This window comes from Sus scrofa, chromosome 3 (genome assembly GCF_054392235.1).
Source record: "Sus scrofa isolate SSC_HxYL_T2T_F1_AM1 chromosome 3, Sscrofa_HxYL_maternal_Yorkshire_Landrace_v2.0, whole genome shotgun sequence".
In the NCBI taxonomy this organism is placed as follows: Eukaryota; Metazoa; Chordata; class Mammalia; order Artiodactyla; family Suidae; genus Sus; species Sus scrofa.
Genome location: NC_139385.1, coordinates 24457119 through 24483958, shown reverse-complemented (window position 1 = coordinate 24483958; position 26840 = coordinate 24457119). Strand labels below are relative to the sequence as shown.

The 26840-nt window shown below is 40.6% G+C and overlaps 1 protein-coding gene and 1 long non-coding RNA gene across 5 annotated transcripts in view; one reads left to right on the top strand and one right to left on the bottom strand.

The window, feature by feature from the left end:
• The window catches only part of LOC110255302 (putative leucine carboxyl methyltransferase 1), a 71265-nt gene extending 46496 nt beyond the window's left edge, over positions 1 to 24769 (top strand). The window contains exons 5-6 of one of the 4 annotated variants that reach the window (XR_014840470.1): positions 10266 to 10416; positions 23052 to 24769. Coding sequence is in view for 1 of the 4 variants with exons in the window: in XM_085017270.1 (XP_084873396.1) it covers positions 179 to 214 (36 nt within the window). In the remaining 3 variants the exon portion in view is untranslated. Of the gene's footprint in view, positions 1 to 178; positions 2356 to 5381; positions 5435 to 5619; positions 8687 to 10265; positions 10417 to 23051 lie in introns of those variants that run through there. The other 3 variants (XR_014840468.1, XR_014840469.1, XM_085017270.1) reach the window with 3 other exon arrangements.
• On the bottom strand, positions 6729 to 15150 carry LOC146404478 (uncharacterized). The gene is made up of 3 exons (XR_014840474.1): positions 15012 to 15150; positions 7259 to 7329; positions 6729 to 6809 (listed from the first exon to the last, which is right to left on the bottom strand). It is a non-coding gene; the product is annotated as an uncharacterized LOC146404478 (long non-coding RNA).
• Positions 24770 to 26840: the final 2071 nt, after the last annotated feature.

Here is a 26840-nt window from a genome sequence, read left to right as displayed (position 1 = left end):
TATGGAGTGCACCTCTGTGCTCCCTCCTAATTGCATCCTATGTTGGAACCCCAACTTCCAGTGGGATGGTACCGGGAGGTGGGGCCTTTGGGAGGCAATTGGTTTATGAGTGTGGAGTCCCTCTAGGTGGACTAGAGCTCTCCCCTTTTCCTCTTTGTTCTTTTTTATTTTTTGTCAGGTGAGGAGGATGCATGAGAAAAATGACCCTGTGTAAACGCGAAAGAAGGAAGACAATACAAGGAGAGGCGGTAGACAAGGGGATGGACAAAGGCCCTGGAGTGCACACGGGTAGCTGCAGAGGGCCAAGGAACAGGAGGAAGGCTGCTCTCCCCAGGCTTGCAAGGAGACACCTCCCCCAGTGTTCACTCCAGGGGAGGGGATGGCCTTCCTCTTAGCCACTCAAGCAGGGGTCCAAGGAAGAACCCAAAGCATTAAACATCTGGGGACCAACCTGAGCCAGGAACTGCAAGACCTCTGCGCTGAGAGCAATAAAACATGACTCAAGGAAATTAAGGAGGAGTCAAAGAAGGGCAGACATAGGCCACGCTCCTGGCTTGGAAAAAATGGATATCCTAAAAATGGCCGTTCTACGCAAAGCAATCTACAGGTTCAATGCCATCCCTATCCGTGATCGTTTTCGCAGAACTAGAACAAAACCATCCAAACATTTACACGGAACCTAAACAGGCCCGGAATGGCCAAGGCAATCCTGAGGAGCAAAAACCAAGCAGGAGGCACACCTCTCCCAGACTTCGGTCAATATTACAAAGCTACGGTAAGCAAGACAGTGTGGCAAAGGTACCAAAACTGACACACAGACCACTGGAACAGAAGACAGAACCCAGAAATAAACCCCAAACTGACGGTCAATTATTCTTCAACAAAGGGGGCAAGAATGTCAAGGGGGGAAAAGACAGTCTGTTCAGCGCGTGGTGCTGGGAAGCTGGACAGCCACATGAAAATCCAGGAAACTGGAAAACAACACCCTCAAACCGTGCACAAAAAGAAACTCAAAATGGCTTAAAGACTTAAACCTAAGACAAGACACCATCAACAGCAAACACAAACAACGACCCACTTGAAAAATGGGCAAGGGAACTGAATAGACAGTTACCCAAGGAAGATAGACAGATGGCCAACAGGCACACGAAAACATGCTCAACACCACGAATGATTAGAACAAGGCAAATCCAAGCTGCTAAGAAGTACCACCTCGCACCTGTCAGAAGGGCCATCATTAGTAAGGCTAGAAATTACAAATGCTGGAGAGGGTGTGCAGAAGAGGGTACCCTCCCACCCTGTTGGTAGGAATGTAACTTGGCACAGCCGCTATGGAAAGCACCATGCAGGGACCTCGGAAAACTAAATATAGAACTAGCATGTGGCCCAGAAATCCCACTCTTGGGCGTATGTGGGGACAAGACTTGCCTTGAACAAGATACATTCAACCATGGAGATGACATGTTACTAAATATAGAAAACCCTAGTGACTCTACAAAAAACTTCCTGGAACTGATCAACAAATTCCACAATGTAGCCGGACACAAAACTAACACTCAGCAATCATTTGCCTTTCTGTACCCTAAAAATGAAATATTATTAATGGAGTACAAAAATATAATACATTTTCTAATCACCTCCAGAAAATTAAATTTGTGGAAATAAACCTGAGCAAGGAGGTGAAAGACTTGTATGGTGAGAATGATAAAACATTAGTGGCGGAAATTAGGGAGGATTCAAAGAAATGGAAAGATATTCCATGCTCCAGTGTTGGATAAATTGATATGGCCGAAACAGCCATCCTACCCAAAGCAATCTACAGAGTTTGATGCAATGCAATGGCTATCAAATTACCAATGACCTTTTTCACCACACTAGAACCAACAATCCAAAAATTTATTTGGAAGCATAAAAGAGCCAGAAGTGCCACAGCAGTCCTGAGGAACAGAAACCACCTAGGAGACTTTGGGCAATATTCCAAAGCTATGGTGATCAAGATAGTGTGTTCCTGGTACCAAAACAGACATAGAGCCATATGGACCAGAATACACAACCTAGAATTAAACGCAGACACCTACAGTCAATTAATCTTCAGCAAAGGAGGCAAGAATGTAAAAGGGGAAAAAGATGGTCTTTTCAGCAAGTGGTGGTTGGAAAACGGGACAGCCACATGAATATCAATGAAGCCCTGACACCATGCAGAAAAATAAACTCAAAAGGGCTTAAAGACTTAAATGGAACATAAGACAATCAAAATCCTAGAAGAGAATGCAGGCAAAGCAGTCTCTGACATCAACCTTACAAATGTTTTCCTACCTTAGAGTGTAAAGGAAAAGAATTAAAAGCAAAAATAAACCAATAGGTCCTAATCAAACTGACAAGCTTTGGCATAGCAATGGAAAGTATGAAAAGAAAAAAGAAAACCTGTAGAGTGGGAGAAAATCATTTCAAATGATGCAACTGGTAAGGGCCTAACCTCTAAATTATCCAAAAAATACATATACAACTTGACAGCCAAAAAACCAACAACCCATTTGAAACATGGGTAAAACAAGTAGGAATAGACATTTACCCAAGGAAGATATACAGATATCCAACAGGCACATGGAAAAATGCTCATCACTAATTATTAGAGAAAGGCAAATCAAAGGTACTATGAAGTAGCACCTTAGAGCCATCAGAATGGCCATCATTTACAAGTCAACCAATAACACATGCTGGAGAGGGTGTGGAGAAGAGGGTACACTCCTCCACTGTTGGTGGGAATGTAAATTGGTACAACCACCATGGAAAGCACTATGCAAGTACCGTGGAAAACTATATATAGAAGTAGCATGTGACCCAGCAATTCCACTCTTGGGCATATATCCAGATAAGATTTTCCTTGAAATAGATACATGAATCCGTTATGCTCACTGCAGCGCTATTCACTGGCAAGACATGGAAACAACTTGAATGTCCATCCACAAATGGATGGTTTCAGAAGAGGTGGCATATATACCCAACAGAATACTATTCAACCATAGAAAGAACAAAATAATGCCATTTGCAGCAACATGGATGGTACTAGAGACTCTTCTGCTAAGTGAACTAAGTCAGAAAGAGAGAGAGAAATACCAGATGATATCACATATAGCTGGAATCTAATATATGGCACAAACGAACCTTTCCACAGAAAAGAAACTCATGGACTTGGAGAAAAGACATGTGGTAGCGGAAGTGAAGGGGGAAGGAGTAGGATGGCCTGGGAATCTGGGGTTAAGTGATGCAAACTATTCCATTTGCAGTGGATAAGCAATGAGATCCTGTTATAGCAGAGGGAACACCATATAGTCACTAATGATGGAACATGATGGAGGATAATGTGAGAAAAATGATGTGTATATATGTGCGCCTGGGTCACTTTGCCCTACAGTAGAAACTGACAGAACACTGCAAGTCAACTCTAATGGAAAAAAGAAAAATCAATAAAAAAATTTTAAACTTTACTGGAGGGCTGATTTCCATTTTAGGGAAAAGTATGCTAATAAATGGATTCACAAACCACTGGTCTTATAGAAAATCAAATGTAGAAGATTTGGCTCTACTGAAATCCTACATTAAAAATCAGTCACTATCAATCACATCATAGTTTTTCTCAAAGGGTTCCTTTTCTACACAAAGTATGCATGACCTGCATTGTCTCATGGGGGCCTCAGCCCTCTCAGAATCTGTGAGCTGAGGAGAAGCCATTCCCACCAATGTCTGTGCCAATGAGACTGCAAAGTCCACCCAGAGCTGCCTGGGTTCTGTGACCACTTAGGCCACCTTATAACAATGGGCAGGTCTGTGACCTCTGGAGACACTGGTACTCCCAGGCATGGACAGGGAGCAGAGATTCCCATGACCCACTTCTTTCCCCATGACTGATGTTTCCCTGGCTGAGGGACAGGTGCTGGTCTTGGGTCCAGAGCATTCATATGGGGACCCTCACCTGGTTCCCATTTTGGCTTCTCCACTCAGGGGATCGAGAGCTTGGGCCAGCTGTCTTGGCACAATCTCTACCTGAGCATTGGGAATGGTAAGCCAACTGGGAACAGCTGTGAAGGATGCAGGTGTGACAGGAGAGATGATGTGCAAAGGTAATGGGATTTTCCCTAAAGAAAGGTGGTGGGCGTACTCTGTGTAAGCAGGAAATACATCCTGAAGAACCACACATCACACATGTGCAGATCCACAATCACACCACCTAGGCTCACACCGAGACACCCACATGCCCAGAGACCCAGTAATGTAGTGTCTTCCAGGACCATAGTACGTGGCACTGCTCCTTACTGGGCAATAGGCACTTGCTCTACAGCCCCAACTCTCATTCCCACAAGGAACCCAGAATCTGGTGGCTCTCCCATCAAATCCAGCAAGAAAGCCCCACCTTCGTCTTCCTCACACTGAATGGTCATCCTCAGTGGAGTGTCCTTCTCATAATACACATGAGTATCTGTAACAATATTCGATCTCTGTAACAAGAGAAAAAGCACAAATAAGGACAGTGTGAGGATCTAAGCTTCCTGTGCTCTGGGCTCACAGGTCTTTTGTTCCCTCTTTGTCCTCAGAAAACTAACTGGGAAACTGTCCTTGTGCCAATGGTCCCCAAAGGAAACTGAGAGGACATCAGTGGAAAAGGATCTAGCTTTTCCTGGAAGACTTCTCAGGTCCAATTTGAAACAGATACCATAAAATTCTAATTCAAGGAGGAAAATATTCTGCTGGGGAAAGGGCCTGCTCTTAGGACAGTAGTTATTTGATGCTAACATTTGGGAAAATATTTAATGAATAAGGTCTCTGTTGTAGTTCATTTTCCCTCAACATGCCCCAACCAAGGAAATTGTATACATCAGCTATAACGTACATGGTCTGAATTTTATAACTGCCTTTGACTTAAAAAAGAAATGAAGCTGCATTTTCATCTGAGATAAAGAAAGGGGAACTCACCTCAATGTCAGATAGAGCCTCTTCTACCTCAAAGGTAGGCAATTCTTCCATTGCATCCTGGGGTGGGGGAGCTAGAGGAACACAGAGGAACTGTTGGGACACTGACCAGGATGCTGAGGAATCACTCAGGGAGTTTTTCTTGGTGAGGATATGGGGAGGGAGTGTACAGATGTGAGAGGATAATATGTGTGGACTGAGTTGCTGCAGGGACAGCCCCTTTGGTGGAGGTAGGAAAGCAAAGAAGGGCAGAAAAGATGTGAAAACAGACCTTCAGTTTTCTAGCTAAGAGGAACCTAATCAATGGGAAAAGACCCCCAAAGCAAGCCCTGTTTCAAGCATAGATACCCAGACACGTTCTGCTGGTCTGAAGTTTCTGCTAAATAGACACTGTCTTCTTGACTTCCTCCCAGATCATCTGCTCCCAAAAAGCCACATTGTACTGACTGTATTTATCATCTCTTCCGTAAGTCTTTGCACTTAATTACTGTTTAAACTTTCATAGAGGGTTGACTTCTATTCTAGGAAAAGTATGCTAATAAATGTATTCCCACTCTCTCCTAAAGAAAATCAAATACTGAATATGTAACATTACCAAAATCCTGCCGGTAAAGATGGTCACTATTAATCACACCACTATTTTTCTCCCAGTATTCATTGTCTACAAAATGTGTGCAGGTGCCTGAATGAAATGCTGTCCGACTTCACAGTGTGGGACAGTATATCTCGGAGAGAAACAGAGAGTGATCAGCACTGACTGCTCACCCAGCTGTGCAGGAGGTTTGTGCAACCGTGCTGGACACGAGGCTACAAATGAGATGATGAGGTTTCACTCTAAGCTTTTATTTGCAGCATCCCCTGGGTGTGTGCTATGTAGGGTTATCAATTGTAAGCCCTAAAGTGAATATATACAGATGTATGTATATACATATACATATATATGTGTATATATGTATATAGGGTTATATATATGTATATGTATATATATATGTCTATATGTGTATGTATATAGGGTTATCAATTGTAAGCCTTAAAGTGACTATATATGTGTGTGTGTATATATATGTATATGTATATATATACATATCCCTGAATTCTCTGCTGTTTTGGCCATGTTTAAGAAATGACACCAGCACTGAGAGTTCATATTATAAGGATGGGCATGGTCTAGAGGAGCTGTGGAGCTATGTAGATGCTGCTAGGCCCAGGCATGGATGTCAAGCAGGACCCTCACCCTCTTGTTCCATGACTGATCATTCCCTGCTGAGTGATAAGTGCAGGTCGGGGGTCCAGAGTATCCCCATGGGATTATGGCATGGTTCCCACTTTGGCTTTTCCACATAGGTCAGGAGTTGGGCCATCTGACTCTGCACCATCTCCCCCTGAGCAACCGGAGTATTAAGCCCACTTGGGAACAGCGGTGGCAAAGGGAGAAGGAATGAATGCAGAGCAGCTGAGCAGAGGGGGTGGTATTTGTCTTCCATGAAGTTGCCAGGCCTATTTGTGGTGGAAACAGACAATAGGTCCTGAGGAAACATATACTCACACCACATGTGCTCACATATGGACCTTGCTTCCCATGTCTCATATCTTACCACAAAGCACAATCTACAGGATAGACTTGCATCCAGGGCATGTACGACTTGGGCATCACTATGACTGGGAAAGAGCTACATGCTCTACACCCCCAATCCTCTTTTCAAAAGGAACCCTGGGTCTGGCTGCTCTCCAACCAATGCCAGCAAGGAAGACCCACCTTCTTCTTCATTCTGATTGTTCGTCACTGGAGTGATAATTTCTGTATAAGTATCATTTTCATCAGTTACCTCATCTACAAGGACCTAGAGAAAAGAAGACATGGTGAGAATCTAAGCTTCCTGTGCTCTATGAACACAAGGTTTTTCATTGTCTGTCCACACAAAACCAAATGGGAAATTGTCCCTGAGCCCATGTTCCCAAGGAATCTAAAGAGGTTGTCTGTGAGAAATGCTTCAACTTTTCCCGGAAGATCTCTCGATTTTGACCAAAAATTACAAAACCCTATTGTTATTAGGCCTATTCTCTGAGAAAATGCTCCCAACCAAAAACACATGTTGTAACAGATGCTGTCATTTTTAAAATGTCCATCTGAATCATCCATTTGGACAGACACACAATTAAGAGTCATCCAAGCCAGGAAAACTGTATATATCCACTGCTCAGAACACTGTAGACTTTTGTATTTGAATTAGTTTGAAAAGCAGGAAATGAAGCTATGTTTTTTTTAATCAGATAAATAAACATCACTTACCATGGTGGCAGAAGGAGCTGCCACGACTGACCTGAGGCTGGACCACTCCTCCCCCAGGTCCTCAGGATCTTCTAGGAGGACACAGAATAAAGGTCATGGTTATTGTTGACGCTGGTCAGGAATTATTCAAGCAGTGATGTTGAAGGTAGTGTGTAAAAGCAAGGTGGGTGAGTAAGGATGTGGGTGACAAATAAGCATGGGCCCTCATGCTATTAGCCGACCTCTTTGGTGGACTGAGGATGGCAAAGGAGAGGTCCACTGAAAAACGGAGGAAGGGAGCCTTAAGCTTGCTAGCTAAAGCCAACCTCATCAATACAACTTAGGGAATTTGAAAAAAGGGTGAATTAAAAATTCATGCTTTGGGGAGTTCCTGCTGTGAGTGGCTCAGCAGGTGAAAGAATCCAGTGTTGTCTCTGTGAGGATGCAAGTTCAACACCAAGCCTCCCCCAGAAGGTTAAGGATACAGCTTTACTGCATGATGCAGTAAAGTGTGCAGATGTGGCTTGGATCTGGTGTTGCCATGGCTGGGGTACAGCTCTGAGTCAATCCCTAGCCCAGGAACTTCCATATGCCACAGGTGTGGCCATAAAAACATAACAAAACAAAAAGAAGTCATGCTATGTTTCATGGACAGAGTCCAATGACTCCTCCAGCCCATTTTAAATCCCATGGCAATTCCTGCTACTGCTTGAAATGTTATGAGACCATTTTATCTCCCACATATTCACATGCCTTGCTTCTGCTCAGCATCTCTTCTGCTTGATGATTTTTTACTTCCTTCAGTGTGATGACACAGATATAGTATGTACCCTTTGCATAATTTTTAAGTAAACAGTTCCATAGCATTTTTTACTCCCACACTGATTGGAACCCATCAATGCTAGCTATACCCACATCTTTGTCATCATAATCAACATGACCTCTATACACATTAGGTCACAATTCACCTTCCCCTTGCCACCAGGCCTTGGCAATTTCTACTTCTGCTATATGAATTTGCCTATACAATTAGTATTACATGATATTTGTCTTGTGCACCTGCCTTACTTCTCTCACGACAATAGATTTTTGTATTATTTGGTCCACTTATACTCTAGCATATTTCAAGCTTTAACTCCACTCTGTGGCTGAAGACTATTCCATTTTGTGTTATACTTCCCATTTCATTTTTCCAGTATTCCCATTCATAATCACATTATTCACACCCTTTGGTTACTGCCCATCTTTTGACTCTTGGGAGAAATATGCCAGGGAGCATTAGGGTATAGATTTCTCTGTGGTATAATGGTGACAGGTAAAGGTGTGCATTTGTCAAACAGCAGAGCTTATAAGAGCACCAAGTATGAATCTTAAAGCAAACTACAGACTTTCCATCAATAAAAATGTATCCATATTGTCTCACTAATTGTAATAAAGGTACCAAAAGCATGTTATATGTTATCCATGGCTGAACCTGGAGTGATGGGATTCAAGAACTGTCTGTGTCATCTCTTTGACTTCTTTGTTGATATAACCCAGTTCTAAACAATGTCCAATAATTGAAAGAAATCTGGAAACATGGTTTCACTAATGGAGGCCTATCAGCTAATGTCCCAAAACCAGCTAATATCTATACCCTAGACAGAGACCATCTTCCCTCTTAAACTTCAACCAGCCATTGAGATTTCAATGTATTTTTATTTCCATAGCTATAACATGACCACTGACTAAATATCTTTCAATTTGGAATCACAGGGAAAAAAAGGGACATCACATAATATGTAATGGTTCTTCCTTATATAGAGGACACTAAAGTAAAATTATTCTTTCAAGAACTGAATGAAAAATTCTCCACAGTACATTCATCAGACTCATGTGGAGTGTGAACCATCTGTTTGTGGTGACAGCAACATAAGTTTTTCACACAGCCATAGGTAGATTTTTGTGCCCTCAGGGCCCAGCTACTTCTAATCTGGAAGCAGGATCCTACAAAATGCATTACCACAGAGAGAACTGTTAACAACTTGCTGTCAGAAAATCATAGGGAAATTAGTACGCATTTATTCCATTTAATCTTTCAGTCCCCAGGCTTGCTAGCTGCCCAGGAGAGCTGCCCGGATCAGAACATAGAAAATTGAGCAGTTTAAAACAACTAATAGACAGGTTTTATGAAACAAATAACTTTAACTAAGAGGTTCTAGAAACACAGGAAAGCACAGTGATTGTGCCTAATGGTCTGGTTCAAACATAATTAGAAGAATCATGAACCTGGGAAAGGGTTGTAGATCCCTAAGTACCTCAATGTCCTGTTCTAAGATATAGAAATTATAATCTGGCCAACTTTTAGTATTATGTTATGAGGATGACTTCAGGATGTATGGGTAACAGTTTAGAAAAAGGACAGACGGGTGCTTCATCAGTGCTCAGTATGTGTTCAGCCTTGAGTGATGGCAAGAATAAGCTATACATTCAGTGGTTGTTGAAGCCAAAGAGGATAAGTGGATGCTCCAAATCAGGAAGGGTGGAAGCTTACTCTCCAGCATCTTCATGGGACCGATGCTTCCCAGCTCATGGACAGTATCTATTTTCATCTTCTCTGATACCCAGTCCAGTTGTATGGGAGGAAGTGCAAACAGGGGCTATAACCCATAGAGTACAGTGGGGGGCACTGACATGTAGAGTGATGAAGTGACTTTCCAAGAGTCACAACAATGTTGAATAAAAGATATATGGCAGGAATGGAGCTGGTTGCTGGAGGACAGAAATCCCTGCCCAGGGTTCTGAGATCATGTCCTGGACACCTGAATCAGTAGCTCCCTTCAATCACAATCCCTCCTGCCCCATGGTTTCTGTAGGTTAGTTCTGATGTCCCGGAGGAATTGCCTGAGCTTAGAGAAGAGCCCACACCCTCACTCCACCTTTGATCCCATCTTTCACCTAGTGAACCACAATATAAATATTTCTTCCAAACAAAGCCCTTCTGAAGGTCTGAAGGACCTGGGGATTCTAATTGCTCTTGTCCTCCCAGAATCTTCTTCCTGTCAGCTGTCTTTGTCCAGAGGAGCTTCCCAATGACCACTTGACCCAGAGCTCCAAACATTCAAAACCAAACTCCACATGATGGCTCTGCCAAGAACCAGCTTCCTTTCATTGGACCAACCCTGGAGGCTGAGTCAAGAGTAAGTCTGAGGTGCTCAGGGTCTCCCTGAGAGTTGATCTGAGTATCCATCTGGGCAGCCTGGACAAAGGGCTGGCTAAGGATGGGCAGGGCTCAGGTCCTCACCAAAATTCTGCTCTATCAACTCCTCATCCATCTCTAGCCCCTTGTAGAGGAAATAAAGTGTCCCACATCAATTTGAAAGCCATGTCCATGCCCAAGAGGCTTGAAATGCCTCGCAGATTGCTCCTTGAGGATCTCCAGACTGACCCTCCTTCCATCACTGACCAAATGTTCACTCCACTCAGTGATCGCACTGTTCCTTCTCATCAAACACCCTGGCAATACCCAAAGAGCCCGTGATCCTGTCCAAATCAACCCATGGGAATCCTGCCAGTAAATCCCAGTTTCCTTGCTTTATAACACTCTCTGTATGTAGACCCCCCACTGTTTGGTTTCAGATTTTGACAGCTACATTCAGAAGAGCTGAGTTGTAATCCCTGTTCCTCCTGGAATATCCATTCCTGGGGAGGCATCCTGTTTTACCTGCTTCAGTGGAAGCAGTGTGGGTGCATTCCCTTTGTCTTTTCTCTGGTTGAGTGTGTACAAAATTGGCATTAGGAAATAATATGGTTCTCTACATTCAGGGAAACATTTCAGGCTGGTGTATCAGACATAGGAATTAATACAACAAAACTGGAAGTTACACTTATAACTCTATAGATAGTTTAGACTGATAGAAAAGAGAAAAAAAAAAAGATGAGGAAAATGAGCAAAATTAGCAAGCCCATTTGAAGGAACACACATTAGAGGATCCATGTAAACTTACCTATGGGACAGCGATTGAAAATTCCTTCTCCTAAATTCTGAAATCTAAGTCAGAGATTCACAGTTGCGGGCAGACAGCAAATGCTAAGTCCACAGAGTGAGAGTCTGACCATGAGGCAAGAAGTGCATAATCACATTACCATGGTGATGTGTCATAATAGAACTTTCAGAGGCAAGTCAACCCTGCCCAGGATGGGTCTAGGGGCAGCTACCAGAAAGTATGTTTCCAAGGACAAGTTTGGCTTTTCAGAGGAAACATTTTATTTCCAAAATTGAATCTCAGGCTCTCACATAACTCTCTGATTAAGAAAATAAATTTCTATGAGAATGACCTGTCCCACAGGAGGAGTTGAGAGTGAACCTTGCAGGGTGAAGAGGCAAAAAGCCAGCATGTGGAGAATTTAAAGAAGTCCCATTACTATTTAACTTATCATACCCCTCCATTTCTTCTCTTCCTGAGTCACTGGACATTGACAGATAAAACCATTTCAAAATGTGAGATTTAAGCTTATTATAACCAAAGTTAATGTTTTCATGTTTCATGTCAACTGCTATTCTGCAGCATCCTATCAATACACATTTTCTCCTCACAAAAACTTATAATTTTGGTGTGTATTGCAAGTAATTTTCCAATTTATCACATTTTTTTCATTTACTACATTTACTTGTACTTATATGAGAAAATTCTTTTCATTTGCCAAAAAAAAAAATCCAGTAAATATTTTTGTAATTTATGGCTTTGAGAAAGAAAAGGAGGAAGAACACTGTGACCATTATTCATACTAAGGGTTAAATACACCTTTAAGAAAAGATTTTACTTAAAAAAAAAAAAATGAAGTTCCCGTCGTGGCGCAGTGGTTAACGAATCCCACTGGGAACCATGAGTTTGCAGGTTCGGTCCCTGCCCTTGCTCAGTGGGTTAACGATCTGGCGTTGCCATGAGCTGTGGTGTAGGTTGCAGACGCGGCTCAGATCCCGAGTTGCTGTGGCACTGGCATAGGCCGGTGGCTACAGCTCCGATTGGACCCCTAGCCTGGGAACCTCCATATGCCGCAGGAGCGGCCCAAGAAATAGCAAAAAGACAAAAAAAGAAAAAAAAAAAAAAAAGCTTTTACTAATTAGGAAAATAAGCAGAGGTGTTGCAAGACAAATTTTTCTGTTAAGCAATTGTATTTCTAAAGATGCATGTCAAAGGAGACCAATCAATTTTTTAGGAAGAGGATACGACGTTTCCCCCAGAAGTTATGTACAGCCAGAAATATCCCAGTCCATTCATAAAAGGTGTTGTAAATCACATGTGGTTATTTATGTCTCAAATAAAAATCTCAGAACATTTTGGATGTGATAATGATGGGGCACCAATAATTCATCCATTTAAACAGATTAGGTTGCCAATGTGCCTCTTTATCCAATAATGAACTTGTAGGTGTTTGCTGGGAAAGAGGGCCATACTCAGTAAATGTTAGTTAACACACATTAAATGAGTTTGTGATTAAAAGAAATCTGTAAATGTCCTATTATTGATTTTAGCAGTGGAGAATTAACTGAGTTTTGATATAGATTCAAATGCCTACCTTATTTGCATTTCTTTGACCCAGAGATATTTTTTCTTTTGAAAATCCTCCTTTCTTTGATGCAACAACTGTTTTTATAGTTGGTGACTATTTATCATAATGAATCAAGGTAAATACATAAAAGTGATGAAATAAGGCCAACTTGGAGACTATCACTGTTACATGCATAGTATCATGAACAGTCTAACCAAATCCCACTGACTATAAATAGTGTAAGCTACTACGCTTGTGGACTGCATCTTTGTGATTCCCCCATACTGTATCCTATATTGGAACACCAACCTCCAGAGGGATGGTACCAGGAGCTTGGGCCTTTGGGAGGCAATTAGTCTATGAGGGTGGAGTCCCTCTAGGAGGAATAGAGCTCTGCTCTTTCCCTCTTCTGTTGTCATGTGAGGATGCATGAGAAAAATGACCCACCCTGTGTAAATTAGAACCATGGCATCACCAGAACCTGACTTTGTTCCACCTGATCCTGAATGTTTGACTATTAGAAATAGGAGACACAAATAATTACTGTGTTAGCCACTCCGTGCAGTGTATTCTGTTGTAGCAGCCCAAACTCACTAAGGCAGCCATCACTATGGATGTTGAGAGTAAGATTTCTTTTTTTATTTATCTGATAGAAAAGAGTCACAGATACTTCAAAAAAGTATTGCACTAGATAGAATTAAATTGGCAAGGAAAACTTTATCCAAAATTTTGTGATAGGAGTTCCTGTAGCAGCTCAGTGGAAACCAATCTGGCTACTATCCATTAGGATGCAGGTTCAATCCCTGGCCTCACTTAGTGGCTTAAGGATTCAACATTGCTGTGAGCAGTGGGGTAGGTCACAGAGGAAGCTTGGCTCCTCATTGCTATGGCTAAGGTTGTGGCCCACAGCTATGCCCAATACTACTCTAACCTTAGAACTTCTATAAGCCTAGGGTACAGCCCTAAAAAGACAAAAAAAAAAAGCAAGCCAAGTTTGCTGAAGGCCAAGATTACTGAGAGATTATTGCAAGAGTCTGAACTCAGCTCCTCTGAAACAAAGATGGGGGTGAATTTGCAAACACAGAGTGAACTAATTGAAAAATACTCCCGGTCCTTAGCCTGAAGGGTGGTCTTCTAAGTAGCACTAATGGGAGTTAGTGTCTACCTCTGCATAGAGACTGGGATAAAGGGGCCTTATCTTTCTCAATTATTACTTTGAGAAAGGAAGTCTCCCAAGTTCTTGAGCAAGACATTCCTGGGTTGTAAAACTCACATATTCTAGGGAAGAAGAAGGAATTTAAAGTTTTGTTTTCTAATATAAGTACTCCAAGAATAAAGTAATTAAATAAAAAAATACTTATCTGAAGTTTAGTTAAGCTGTGGATGGTATGGATATATCTATAATTTTAACAACAATCCACAGAAACAGAGGACAGTGTGGGCAGGGAAAATGGCAAGAAAACTCTTAGAAGATTCAAGTTGAACCTGGAATAATAGGTATGTTTAAAATAAATACATAAGTCAACAAAATATTTATAGGGTCAAATAATAGTTTTGGCCTTATGGAACATACAGTCTCTGTGACAACTACTAACCTCTGGATTTGTAGCACCAAAGCAGCCACAGATGAAACAGAGACATGTAAACAAAGGTGCAAGTGAGAGTTACCATACAGCTTCAATAAAAAATAGGTGACAGGCCAGATTCAGCCCTCAGGTCACAGTTTTCAAAATCCTAAAAGGGATTACTATGAGACTTAGATTCCCAGTTTTTTGACTCTGATATGAAAGACTAGTTTTTATGATAAATTCCTAGTTCATCCCCAAACTCTTTTGAATCTATGAACTGATTGAAGTAAAGAATTTTCATTTCAATAAGCTTTTCCTAATTTTTAGGGCTTTTTTCCACCAATGTATTAAACGGATACCTCAAGAGTCTATGGCTTAATCAACGAATATGGAACTTTTCTCTTCCAGCTAGTCAGGAGAACTAAAGAAAGAAAATCAGTTTTGTGCCATTTTGTATACACCACTGATATTCACTAAATGGAGAATAATAATTACATACACACACCTTTCGGCAAAAAAAAAAAGAGAAATTTAAAAATGCATACTTTTGTGAGCTTTGCCCTGCATGAAGTACCTCTTAATTGTTGGTTTTTCCCATCATGCTGGTAAAGTTGTACAGTTGTTTTCCCTTCCACTCCCCTTTCTTATTATCTGCCCACTGTCCTTTTCCTTACCTTTTATAATGTCTTTGTGGCTTTTCTTCATCTACCTTCTCCTTCTGAGAAGTTTGCAATTCACTGAATATGATCTTTAAGAGTGCTTATCACAGAACAATCCAGGCAGCAAAGTATCTTTTTCATCGGGAAACATACTCAGATTATCCTATCAAAACAGCCAAAGATGAGTGGATGGTCTGTAGGAATTTATGCCAACACTAAGAGACTGTTAAAGAAACCAAGGCATCAACAGTTTCTTTTCCTTTTTTTTTTTTTTTTGTTGTTGTTGTTGTTGTTATTGTTGTTGTTGTTGCTATTTCTTGGGCCACTCCCACGGCATATGGAGGTTCCCAGGCTAGGGGTTGAATCGGAGCTGTAGCCACCGGCCTACGCCAGAGCCACAGCAACGCGGGATCCAAGCCGCGTCTGCAACCTACACCACAGCTCACGGCAATGCCAGATCGTTAACCCACTGAGCAAGGGCAGGGACCGAACCCGCAACCTCATGGTTCCTAGTCGGATTCGTTAACCACTACGCCACGACGGGAACTCCTCCTCTTTTCCTTTTTGCTTCTAATCACATATGATCCATGATACATCACCATACTCCTCAAAATCCATTAAAGTTCTCAATATGTTTCTATTGGAAAAGGGCCATGTTCCTAGCTGAAGAATATTAATCAATTTTCAGAGAAAGTCACCCAAAAAGTTCAGTTTTCTACTCAGAAAGTGATGCTGATTATAAAAATGCATTATGGTATCATAGAGATGGATAATAGTAATATATTGCTACAAACCTTTGACAAGACCACAGAAATAATCTGTAAAGCAAAACAAAGTAAATTATTTTGAAAGGTGACTTGTGGAACAGGATCAACTAAGCATCAATAAACTCCTCTAATGAAAGCATGAAAACCTGATAAGCTAAGAGGAATTTCCTTCCAAAAATATGACTTAGTGATATTCAAGATTTGATGAAAGCACAGTAATCATAAAAATATGTTTCTATTGTAAGGCTTATTAATCTTGAGAAAGAAGGGTTTTATTTATTTAATATGTAACCATTTAATATTTTTTAGTCCTTGGAAAGTTTCATGATAGAAAGCGAAAATGGAGCTTGTGATGACTGTTATCGTATTTACTAGGACTCAGGAGAAAGCAAGAGAAAACTCTTGTGGACCAAGTGCTCCTTGTTTTCTCTCAATATAGTCCTTCAGGACAGATGTTAAAACTCAGTCCTGAGGACAAGTGGCCCATGACCTAATGCCTTTTTGCTAAAAGAGTAGAGGGAAAGGTTAGAAGTCATATGCCAAGTACGACAGTAGTGAGGACATTGAGGACTGTGGGAATCACAGGGCAGAGTGAAGTATAACCAACCGTGAGAGACAGAAATGAGGCCCTGCTGCAACTGATGAGAGCAAGATCCAGGCAAAGCAGGCTGCTCACCCCTGATGCCCACTGAGAAGTGGAGAAGTGCCTCCAAGGTGCTAAACATCGGTGGAAAGACATACATCAACAGAGCTATGACTTTTAATATATCTATGGATACCTTTCTCAAAAAGGCATTAGATCACAGGCCAAACAACACCCTTAAAGAATGTCTCTGCATTCATGGTTATAACCCATTTCCAGATAGGTAGAGGGTCTTTTCACTCACACATACACATCCTCCCCCCTCAGAAGAACTTACTGTGACCTCACATTAATGAGGTAGTCATCTCAGTCAGTACTAAAATCATCACACATACAGCTTTAACAGTAGTTCCAGTCAATCTCTGAGAGTAAAGTTTGAAGGCTTAACTAAATACAGTCCAAAAATTGTTCATAATTTTTTTTACCTATGAACATTTTGTGTATATTTTGCATTTTTTCTTTGAAAACAACATACATATCAGCTTGGGTAACAAGATGACAATACAGTTCATTGTCAAGAAGTCTGCAAATCTGGGAGTTCTTGTCGTGGCTCAGTGGTTAACAAATCCAACTAGGAACCATGAGGTTGTGGGTTTGATCCCTGGCCTTGCTCAGTGGGTTAAGGATCTGGCCTTGTCGTGAGCTGTACGTGGGTCGCAGATGCAGCTTGGATCCCATGTTGCTGTGGCCGTGGTGTAGGCTGGCAGCTACAGCTCCAATTGGCAGCTACAGCCTGGGAATCTCCATATGCCCATGTACGGCCCTAGAAAAGATAAAAAGACAAAAAAAATATGATGAGAAAAGTAAAGAGAGCCTGCTGTTAAGCACTGAGAACTATGTCTAGTCACTTATGACAGAGCATGATAATGAGAGAAAAAAGAATGTAAGAATGTATTGCAACTGGGGCACTATGCTGTACAGTAGGAAAAAAAAATTGTAGTGGGGAAAAAACAGTAAGAGAAATGTGATAAAAAATAGAATAAAAATAAAGTGTGAAAATGCTCAGCTGATTGAAATGCGAAGAGATACACATCAGTTAATCTTTCAAATGTAAAGGGAAAGACAGAAAGATAAAACAGTTCAGGCAGAGTAAACTTTATGAGCTAAGGCACAAGTTACAAGTCAAAATTTTGTAAAAAGCATTGGTGTGCATTATTGAAAGGAGAGGAATCAAGATTAAAATATACTCTGAGAAGTGCTGGGGCATTAGATCACCAGTCTGGAGAAATACAGATGGATTTGAGAGAGATTTAGTGGGAAATGATTTCTTCCCCAGGCAACACAGACTCTAGCCACACTTACTATATCCTCCCCTCACTCTGACTTCTGCATTTGGAATTTCTTTTACATCACCCATAAAATAGTTACTTCTGAGGCTTCCATAACTGCTTTATCTAATGTAGTAATTATCATCAAATTTTTATTTTTCTTTATAGCCTTACAAAGAATTTATTGTATACTGCATGTTTATTTGATTATCTCTTTGTATTTTATGTATTCTTTTGAAAGTAAGATTTAACCATGTTGCTTACTGATGGGTCCCAGCTAGAATAGCACTGCCACACATTGCTTAGAATAATGGTGTTTTAAATGCTATAATCATAGGCTGCATCTCAAAAGACATGTATTAAGCGACACTGAGGGATGGTAACTAGTCATCACCAGTGATGATAAAATACAGCTTCACAACCTACATGGCTTCACTTCACCTCATGCCTAGAAGAGCTCTTTACAGTCATCAGCAGCAGACCCAGGATTTTCTTACCTCTTGTCAACACAGCCTCATTCTAGTTCATGAGAAATTCTGATGGCCAAAATCTATGCAAGCCATCCACTGAAGTTGCTATTAATCACTAGCATTCTCCAGGTAGAAGGTGAGTATGGAAGGAATCTGGGGGCAGTTTTGTGAGTAGGTCCTCTCTGCTCAGAGTACCAGTTGTTCCTTGGACAGAAGGCAGATGCAAGGATGACCCCAGCAACCCTTCATCACAGCCCACAGGCTAGCACATAGTCAGCTGTAGTGCCTGGCATCTTGAAAGTTATCTGAATGAAGTCTTTTGCCATTATTTCTTACATAAAATTGCTTTTGATAAGCTTTTTTAAATCCAGCACTTTTTCAGGAATGCCTCCCTCAAGTGTCAAAGGTAGCTGGCTATCATACTTAGCTCTCTTTCTTATTCCTAGCCTCTTAGGGACCTTTATTTTTATTCTTAACATTGCTGTTTCAGAGATAATTCATATTTATGCTTTGGAAGTATTAGGAGACAAGTACAGTCATACCAAAATATGGGTTTTCAAATTCTTGAGACTCTTTACTAAATGAAGAACAGATATTTTATTTTATATTTTCCAAGGAAGCTGCCTCTTTTCTTTCTTGCCTTAATCACTGTTTATGGTCAGAGCTTATGTCACAAGTTATATGCCTTAACAATCATTTGATTTTTATCAGTGCATGTGAAAAATATTTTCTTTTAGCTAAAAAACCAAACTATCATGAATATTGTGATGTTTTATCACCTTGAATATCAGCTGCCCTCAATGTGCCGAGTTTTGTTCATTTTGAATAGGGTACTTTTCTGTCATCTCCTATATAACACAGCTTGTTAAAACACTCAACAGAAATTGTGCTCTGGGGGAGATTTCTTATCCTCCAGTCTTTCAAGATCATGTGCTCCAAAGTTGCAATGGGCTTTATGATTTCTTAAAAAGTCTTATAGCACTGCCAAGCTTAATTTGATTCAAGTGAGGGCTCACTTTTTAAATGCCACGCTGTCTTATCCTCAAATTAAAATATTAGTATCTCATTGAATCTTTCAACAACAAAATATATATACATATATATATATATGTATATATATATAATTTATTTTCCTAATTATTGCAAATTAAGTCATCAAGGAAATATTTTGCTAAGACAGAAAAAAAAGTTTTTAGGCTTCAATTATTCAAATATAAAATCCAACACAGTGAAATAGGTTAGGGAAAAATTAAATTGTGTTTTGCAGATTCTGACATTAAAGACATGTTTTTGTTAAGCTTTACTGCAAGAATACACTGATATGCATATTTAAACAAATTTCATTCCTTAATACTGCTCTAGTTAGAATTAGTTGTAATGTTCTTAATGAATTGCTAAACTTGAAAATTTTCAGGAATACAAAGAGGAACCTAATTCTTTTCTTATAAATCTGTGCATTAATACATAGAGATAACTTTAAATACGCTCAAAAATAACACCCCCCTACATACAGTTACCAAGTATTTTTTAAACATTCTAGTGGTAAGCTATTATCTAATAGACCCTAAAATTAGACAAATATGATAAATGCCTTTAGGTTACCTGTTGTCATTAAAGATTATTGAATTAGGAGTTCCTGTCGTGGTGCAGTGGTTAACGAATCCGACTAGGAACCATGAGGTTGCGGGTTCGGTCCCTGCCCTTGCTCAGTGGGTTAACGATCCGGCGTTGCCGTGAGCTGTGGTGTAGGTTGCAGACGCGGCTCAGATCCCACGTTGCTGTGGCTCTGGCGTAGGCCGGTGGCTACAGCTCCGATTCAACCCCTAGCCTGGGAACCTCCATATGCCGCGGGAGCGGCCCAAGAAATAGCAAAAAAAAAAAAATTATTGAATTGGTTGAAAATAAAGAATATTATACAGCAAAAATGTAGCAGTCAACAATACTAGGAGAAGAATTTGCCCTGCATTTGGAAGCTCTCTTGATCAACACTTGCATCCCATGGGGTGAGGTGTAAATGTACCCATTTTAGGGGATGAAGCATGCAAATGCACGTTGTGTACTTCAGTCAGTGTCTGGAATTTCAACCTCCTCATGCAGCTTGTGATATTACTTTTACAAGTATTAATTCTCTGGCTTCAACTGAAAACTCTATTCATTGGATTCCTGTCATTAACTTCTTTACATTTTTATTAGAAAAAAACCAATTTTCTATCATTTATATGAGAGAAATACATTTGCTTCCTGAGAAGTGAAATTCTTCTGCTCTTATCCCTTGAGGATGCCTGATTCTGTTGCCACTTCAGATTTCATAGGATCAAGAACTCACAATTATGCTGGCTCTATGTTTTGTCTATGGCTCAAGTCAATGGTCTTCCAGTATTTACTTGTGATGGTCTGGTCTATGTCAGTAAACATTCTAAGCTGAACCATTATAACCCATCCCTAGCTCTTTCTTCCTCTCAGGAGGATCCTTTATCTATTTTCCACATTTTTCTTTTCTTTTTACAGCTGCATCCATGACATATGGAAGTTCGCAGTCTAGGGGCTGAATTGGAGCTGCAGATATAGCCTATGTCCCAGCCATGCATGGCAACACTGGATCTGAGCTAGGGCCTAGGCTGCAGCTTGCAGTAAGCCAGATCCTTAATCCACTGACTGAGGCAAGGGATCGAACCCACATCCCCACGGACATTATGTCGGTTTCTTAATCTGCTCAGCCACAATGGGAGCTCCCCATTTTCAACACATTTCAACCCTTCCCTTGCCCTTTTAAAACAAATCCCATCCCTCATGTTCATGGTTTCTATTCCGTATCTTCACCTTAGACAACAACTGTTCTTTCCTTTAGATTCCTCTGTGATTAACAAAGTATTCCCTTATGAACTTATCAACAACATATTGAACCCCAATTTCATATGGAAGCTCCAATTTCATATATGGGTGGCTACCATACAATGTCTTTAGATTCCTATTAGGGGACACTGTGGTTTCTTGACATTTGCAACTTTCTGCCCACCCCCTCCCCCTCCACAGACTTTCAAAGATAACTCTATTTCTGACTTTTACAAGTCATTAAGTCACTCTTTATATTTGTCTTGTATAAACAGATAAGAATGTTGCACTTCATCAAGGAAATAGGCTAGAGGGAAGAAGTAAAACACAGAAATTCACTTTAAATTTTTTTCTATTTGTACAGCATTTTAATGTAACTCATTAGAATAATGTATTTAAAAATTTCTGCAAGCAGTTGAATTCTGCCAAACCACATGTGCCTGGAAGAAGACTCCAAGTTCCAAGAGAACATGCTGCCCCTGCCACACTCTGATTTTGTATTTATGGGACCCTGAGCAGAGAATTCAGCAATGAGCTGTCTGAGCTTCTGATCTACACAGCCATGAAATAACAAATGGGTGCTGTTATAAATCACAAAGTGTGTGGAAATTTGTTCCTCAGCAATAAAAGCTACTATATCACACACATATAGAGGTACAGCAACAGAGGGAAGGGGTGGAGGGAGGGAGGAGGAGATGAGGGAGAGAGAAAGATTTAAATAGTAGGGAAAGAATTGCAATTCCTTCTGTTTCTACTCAAGGAGATTCTAGCTTAGAGTGAGCCTGTGGTAGAAGATACCACTGCTCTGCCTCCAGATATTTTAGTATCTCTATAACTTTCACAGAATGAGTTTCGCACATTACTGAGACACTTCTTTTGATTAAGGAAAGTTAGGAAAAGCTATTTTCTATTAAATATGATTGTAAGCCCGTCAGTAGCATCATCTCATGGTCAAACTCAGACAAATATATCTGTTTACACATGGGAGAAAAACAGGACTGGGTTGGATTTCTTAAGAAACCCACAATGTTAATTAAGTGAGGCAGGAGTATGGCCATGCATTCAGTTCAGATGATTTAACACACTCTCAAGATAATTTTATTTACACGTACTTATTGCTTTACAAATTCAGTGTATATCTATGTCTTTTTTATTTTTATTTTGGCCCTGCTCATGGCACACGGAATTTCTTGGGCCATGGATTGAATCCAAACTTCAACTGTAATCTATGCCACAGCTGTAGCAAAACTGGATCCTTAACCCTCTGCACCAAGCCAGGGATGGAACCCATGCCTCAGCAGCAACCTAAGCTGCTGCAGAGACAATGCCAGATCCTTAACCTGCTGTGCTACAGCAGAACTCCTATCTATGTCTTGAATTAGAGCTAACTTTACTATGGTCCCAAATCTTTTTACTGTTATGACTTCAATAGAGAAAGGTGAATTAAAATTATTTATTTTACATAATTTAAAAACTAGGAAAACATTTTGTCATTTTTTAAATGTAGAAACACTCATAAAATAAGCTTCTGTAAAGAAATGCTTTTGTAAATGAATGTATTCATCTGTCTAATCAGGATGTTATTTACAATTTGGTAATTTTTACTTATTTGTCACACAAAATGTATCAAGAAGCTTTTTTGCTAGGTCTCCACTCTTGGTTAGGTTCTGTTTTATGTGTGTATGTAGCATTGGAAACTGCTCTCTCTTAGAACTCCTTACAACGTATGGAGATTATCTTAACTCTGACTCACCAAGCCATGAGCTCACTGAGGAAAGGAATCTTGCCTTGCTCAATACTGAATGTCTCACACAAATATATGCTCAATATCTATTGAACAAGCATTACTTTAAAATTCTAAAATAAAATTTATCAGAGTTTCCAGGTGGTACAGAGTGTTAAGGATCTGGCATTCTCACTGCTGTGGCTCAGGTCACTGCTATGGTGCAGGTTAGATCCCTGGCCTGGGAACTCCCACATGACACAGGTGCTGCCAAAAAGATTTTTAAAAATAAATAAAATTTATCATACCTTATTTTTTATTTAATTTCATTCATTAACTCAGATATTTTCAGTTCAGGTCATGTGGCAGTGGGGATGCAAAAAAGAATGTTATCTTAGTTCTGCAATCAAGGTGCCCACAGTCTAGTGCCATGAAGCTACACATCGAATTTAGAGCCCAACTGTAACAGCTCATTCTCGGTGACTTGTAACATCCACTGCAATGTATTCACTTCAAACTGTCTCAGGTGATTCCCTAATTATATGGTAACTTAGCAAATGATTTCAAATCTGTTAGGAAAGAGGCATAATAAAAATTAAGAAATACATTTAGTAAAAGAAAGGGTCCTGTGGCAATAATATGATGTGCTTCCTTTGATTTATAAACTGGTTAATCTTGAATGAATATCTTGGTAGCATTTCCTCTGGTTTCCCATTTTACAAATATAAGAAGTTCATCTGGAAAAATTTTGTTGATTCCTGCTGGGTTTAAAACTTCAATTAAGTGACTACCATTCTATTTCCCATGAGAGCTAGCCTAACTTCTTCAATATTTCTTCATAATTCACATATCTGAGAGCAGGAACATATTGGTTAGAATGATTTTGTGTCCCAGTAGGAGCAATTATACATTTTCTTACATGATTGGTACTGCATGCAAGTCTATTGGTGAGCAGTAACCTGTGCCTTCTAATTCCTTTAATTTCACTTATATTCCAGCTGGAAGAGGAGCCAGATTTCTCCTGGCTTCCACATACTCACTGATGGTTAGACAGTAAAGAAGTTTTTATTTTCCCCTCTGCAGTCACAGACTTGACAGCTCTAACACTTTTCTTTTTGTGGCATTTTCTGCCACTACCTATTATTCACCAGGAATAGATTTTCTACATTTATCATGTTTACCCAGGAAACTTCCCCATTCCTTTACTTTTGAATGTAAGTTCATTTGAATCCTTTAAAAATAGCCTAGATTTGGAACTACAAATTAAATTTCTTAAGGTAAAACGTTGCCAAGAGGCTATATTTTGGAAGCGCTGTGTTTACTATGTATGTCAAAGTTTACATACTATTGCTATGCTCCATTTATCTTGGCATCTGTTATTTTCTTAACTAAAAATGAACATGTTTTAACTTTACTGGCTGTTCTCCCTAGTAGAGTGAGGGCTGGCCTTGAGATTCTAACTTTATAAAGTGATGTGCCATTTTCATTTTTAATTTGGGTATGGTAGAGCTATAATATGTATATGTAGATTTTCAATGTATGTATCTTTTAAGAGAGTGATAGGTGTGAGGAGCATCCTATTCTTAAAAAATAAGGGTAATTAAAAAATAAGGGTAATTAAGGGTAATTAAGCTGAGGGACTGTAGTGCACTCCATTAACAGTGAAACTGTCCTCTGCCCAAACTAGTCCAGCAATGCTGCCCCCCTCCAATGCCTACAGGTAAAAGCTAACAGATTCAAGATATTACATTCCCTCAGAAGATAAATAGCAAAAGTTCAATCTGCTGAAAGTCACTTGCTTACTAAACTATATAATTGAATATATTAAACATTAAGCACATACACATATATACAATATGGACATTAAATATATATATACACACACACAAAACAAACTACTATATATAAAGAAAATAAGATACAGTGATGCAACATACAGCACAGGGAATATAGCCAATATTTTAGAATAACATTAAATGGAGTATAATCTATACAAATATTGGATTACTATGTTATACATGTGAAATTAATATTGTAAATCAACTATAAATAAAAAGATATACAAAAATATACATAATGCAAACATCATTTACCCTTGCTCCTCAATTAATTGATGAAAGAATATCAGCAGTGTCTTTGAAGCCCATTTTCATCTTTAAGTCATTGCATTTTTCTGACAGGATTTAATCTCTTTTCCTCAATATTTTACTACCCATTCTACTTTTCTTTATACCTTTAATCATGCAGTTGTATTTACTTAAGTACTATATCCCAAATACAGTGTGTGGATTCATTTGTGGCTATTATTTCTTAATGTTTTGTCTTGGAGATGTGATCATGCTGTTTTATATTTATTTTATTATCATTTTTAATGGTTACACCTATGATATATGTAAGTTCCCAGTTCAGGGACTGAATCTGAGCTTCAGATGCAGCAACTCTGAATCCTTTAATGCACTGCCCCAGGCCCAGGATCAAACCTATACCTCAGCAGTGACCTGAGCTGCTGCCATTGGATTCTTTTTTTTTAATGACATTTTTTTCTAATGGGGAGAAACCATTCTGAATTCAGACTTCTTTACAAATAAGCATTTTAAGGATGGAGACAGGAGGTATTTGAGTCACACAGAGTGTTTCTTGGCTCTTAAGTCAGCAGGGCAACTGGAAGTGAGTCTGTCTTTAGTTGGCAGAGTGCCGTATAGACCCCTGGGGTGCTGGTGGAAGAAGGGGAGCATGGCAGGTGGCTCCTGCAGGCACTTGAGTGTCCAGGCCACTAGAAATGGAACCGAATCTTGATTATGATGATTGTTCTGGCACCTATTATCTCTGTAGGCACCAAGAGCCCCACCACCCAGACTCCCCACCCCCACCCCCGGTTGCCTGCTGGCCCCTCAGGAGGGAATCAGAGGACTTGATGCTGTAGTCTGTGAGACGCACAGGGAGAAATGTCACCTGAGAGATCAAAGGTTATCTCTGCGGGCAAGCATCATGAGAGGGGCTCGTGACCACCTTGCTGCCCAACTACCAAACCTCCAGGCCTCATCAGAAACTATATGGCCAGAGGTTCTGCAAAGCCATATTACAGGTGCCTAAGATGCCTTATTTCCTCTGTGCTGGATGTGAGTGGTGGGCTCATGTCTAGAAAGGTGTCACACACAGACTGGCATCAATAGTCACTTATGTAAAGCTGCTACTTTAGAACAGCTTTTTAGACGTGAGTCAAGAATTCGAACCAAAGAACCCAAGGTTCTCAAGGATCAAATTGAAAACCAAGAACCCAAGGTTCTTGAGGATCTCTGTCAACGGGACTATAAAGAAGACAGAGCAAGGATGTGAATAACCCCATTACCTGGACGTATGTCAGTGGTTTAAAGGCCTGCTGAGCTGAGTGGCCTTGCAGACAAGAAGTGGAGCTGGTGGGAGAGCATCCACAGCACTGGTGGGGAGCAAGGTGTAGGCCCAAGGCTGATGAGAAAGAAGGGGACAATTCACAAGCAAAACCACCTGGAAAGAGTCCGAAACCAGTCTCTGATGGATGACAGGTGGCGATTCTCAGGTAAGATGTGGCCAGGATTTGACATGGCAACGTGGGGCCCCTCGGAAGACCCAGCTACAGAATCTTTCCATCAAGCCTAAGACTGAGAACAGTGTTCTGGTGTTCTGCTCACCGGCACGGAGGAAAAGCAATCAAGGTATTTCAAGAAAATGTGTGGAACTCAAGAGAGAAACTGAGGTCCTGGGAGTGGAGGCCGTGAGCCCAGAGGTCATAGCCCAGGGATTTGAAGGTCTCCACAGAGACCCCCCCAGACTGAGGGTGTCCACGCCAGCCCCTCCGTCCCACATGAACCGAGCAGGGGTTGCCTTTTTCTCCCAAAGATGCTAACTGCAACCGTGTCAGTGACTCCCGGATGCCCAATGAGACTACACACCAAAGACGAGAAGACCCCACTCCCTGGGCCACCAGAGGGGCCTCTCCCATGGGCACTGTGTCCTTGGGTGTCTGGAAGCCCAAGGCCTCAGGACAAATGCGGAGCCAGGCCGCAGGCCCCCCACAGACCCTCTCCCCACCCCGCTCCTTTGGGCTGAAAGAAACTATCTAAAATCCTATCTCCCAGGCTTGTCTGGCAGTGAGGGATGTGGC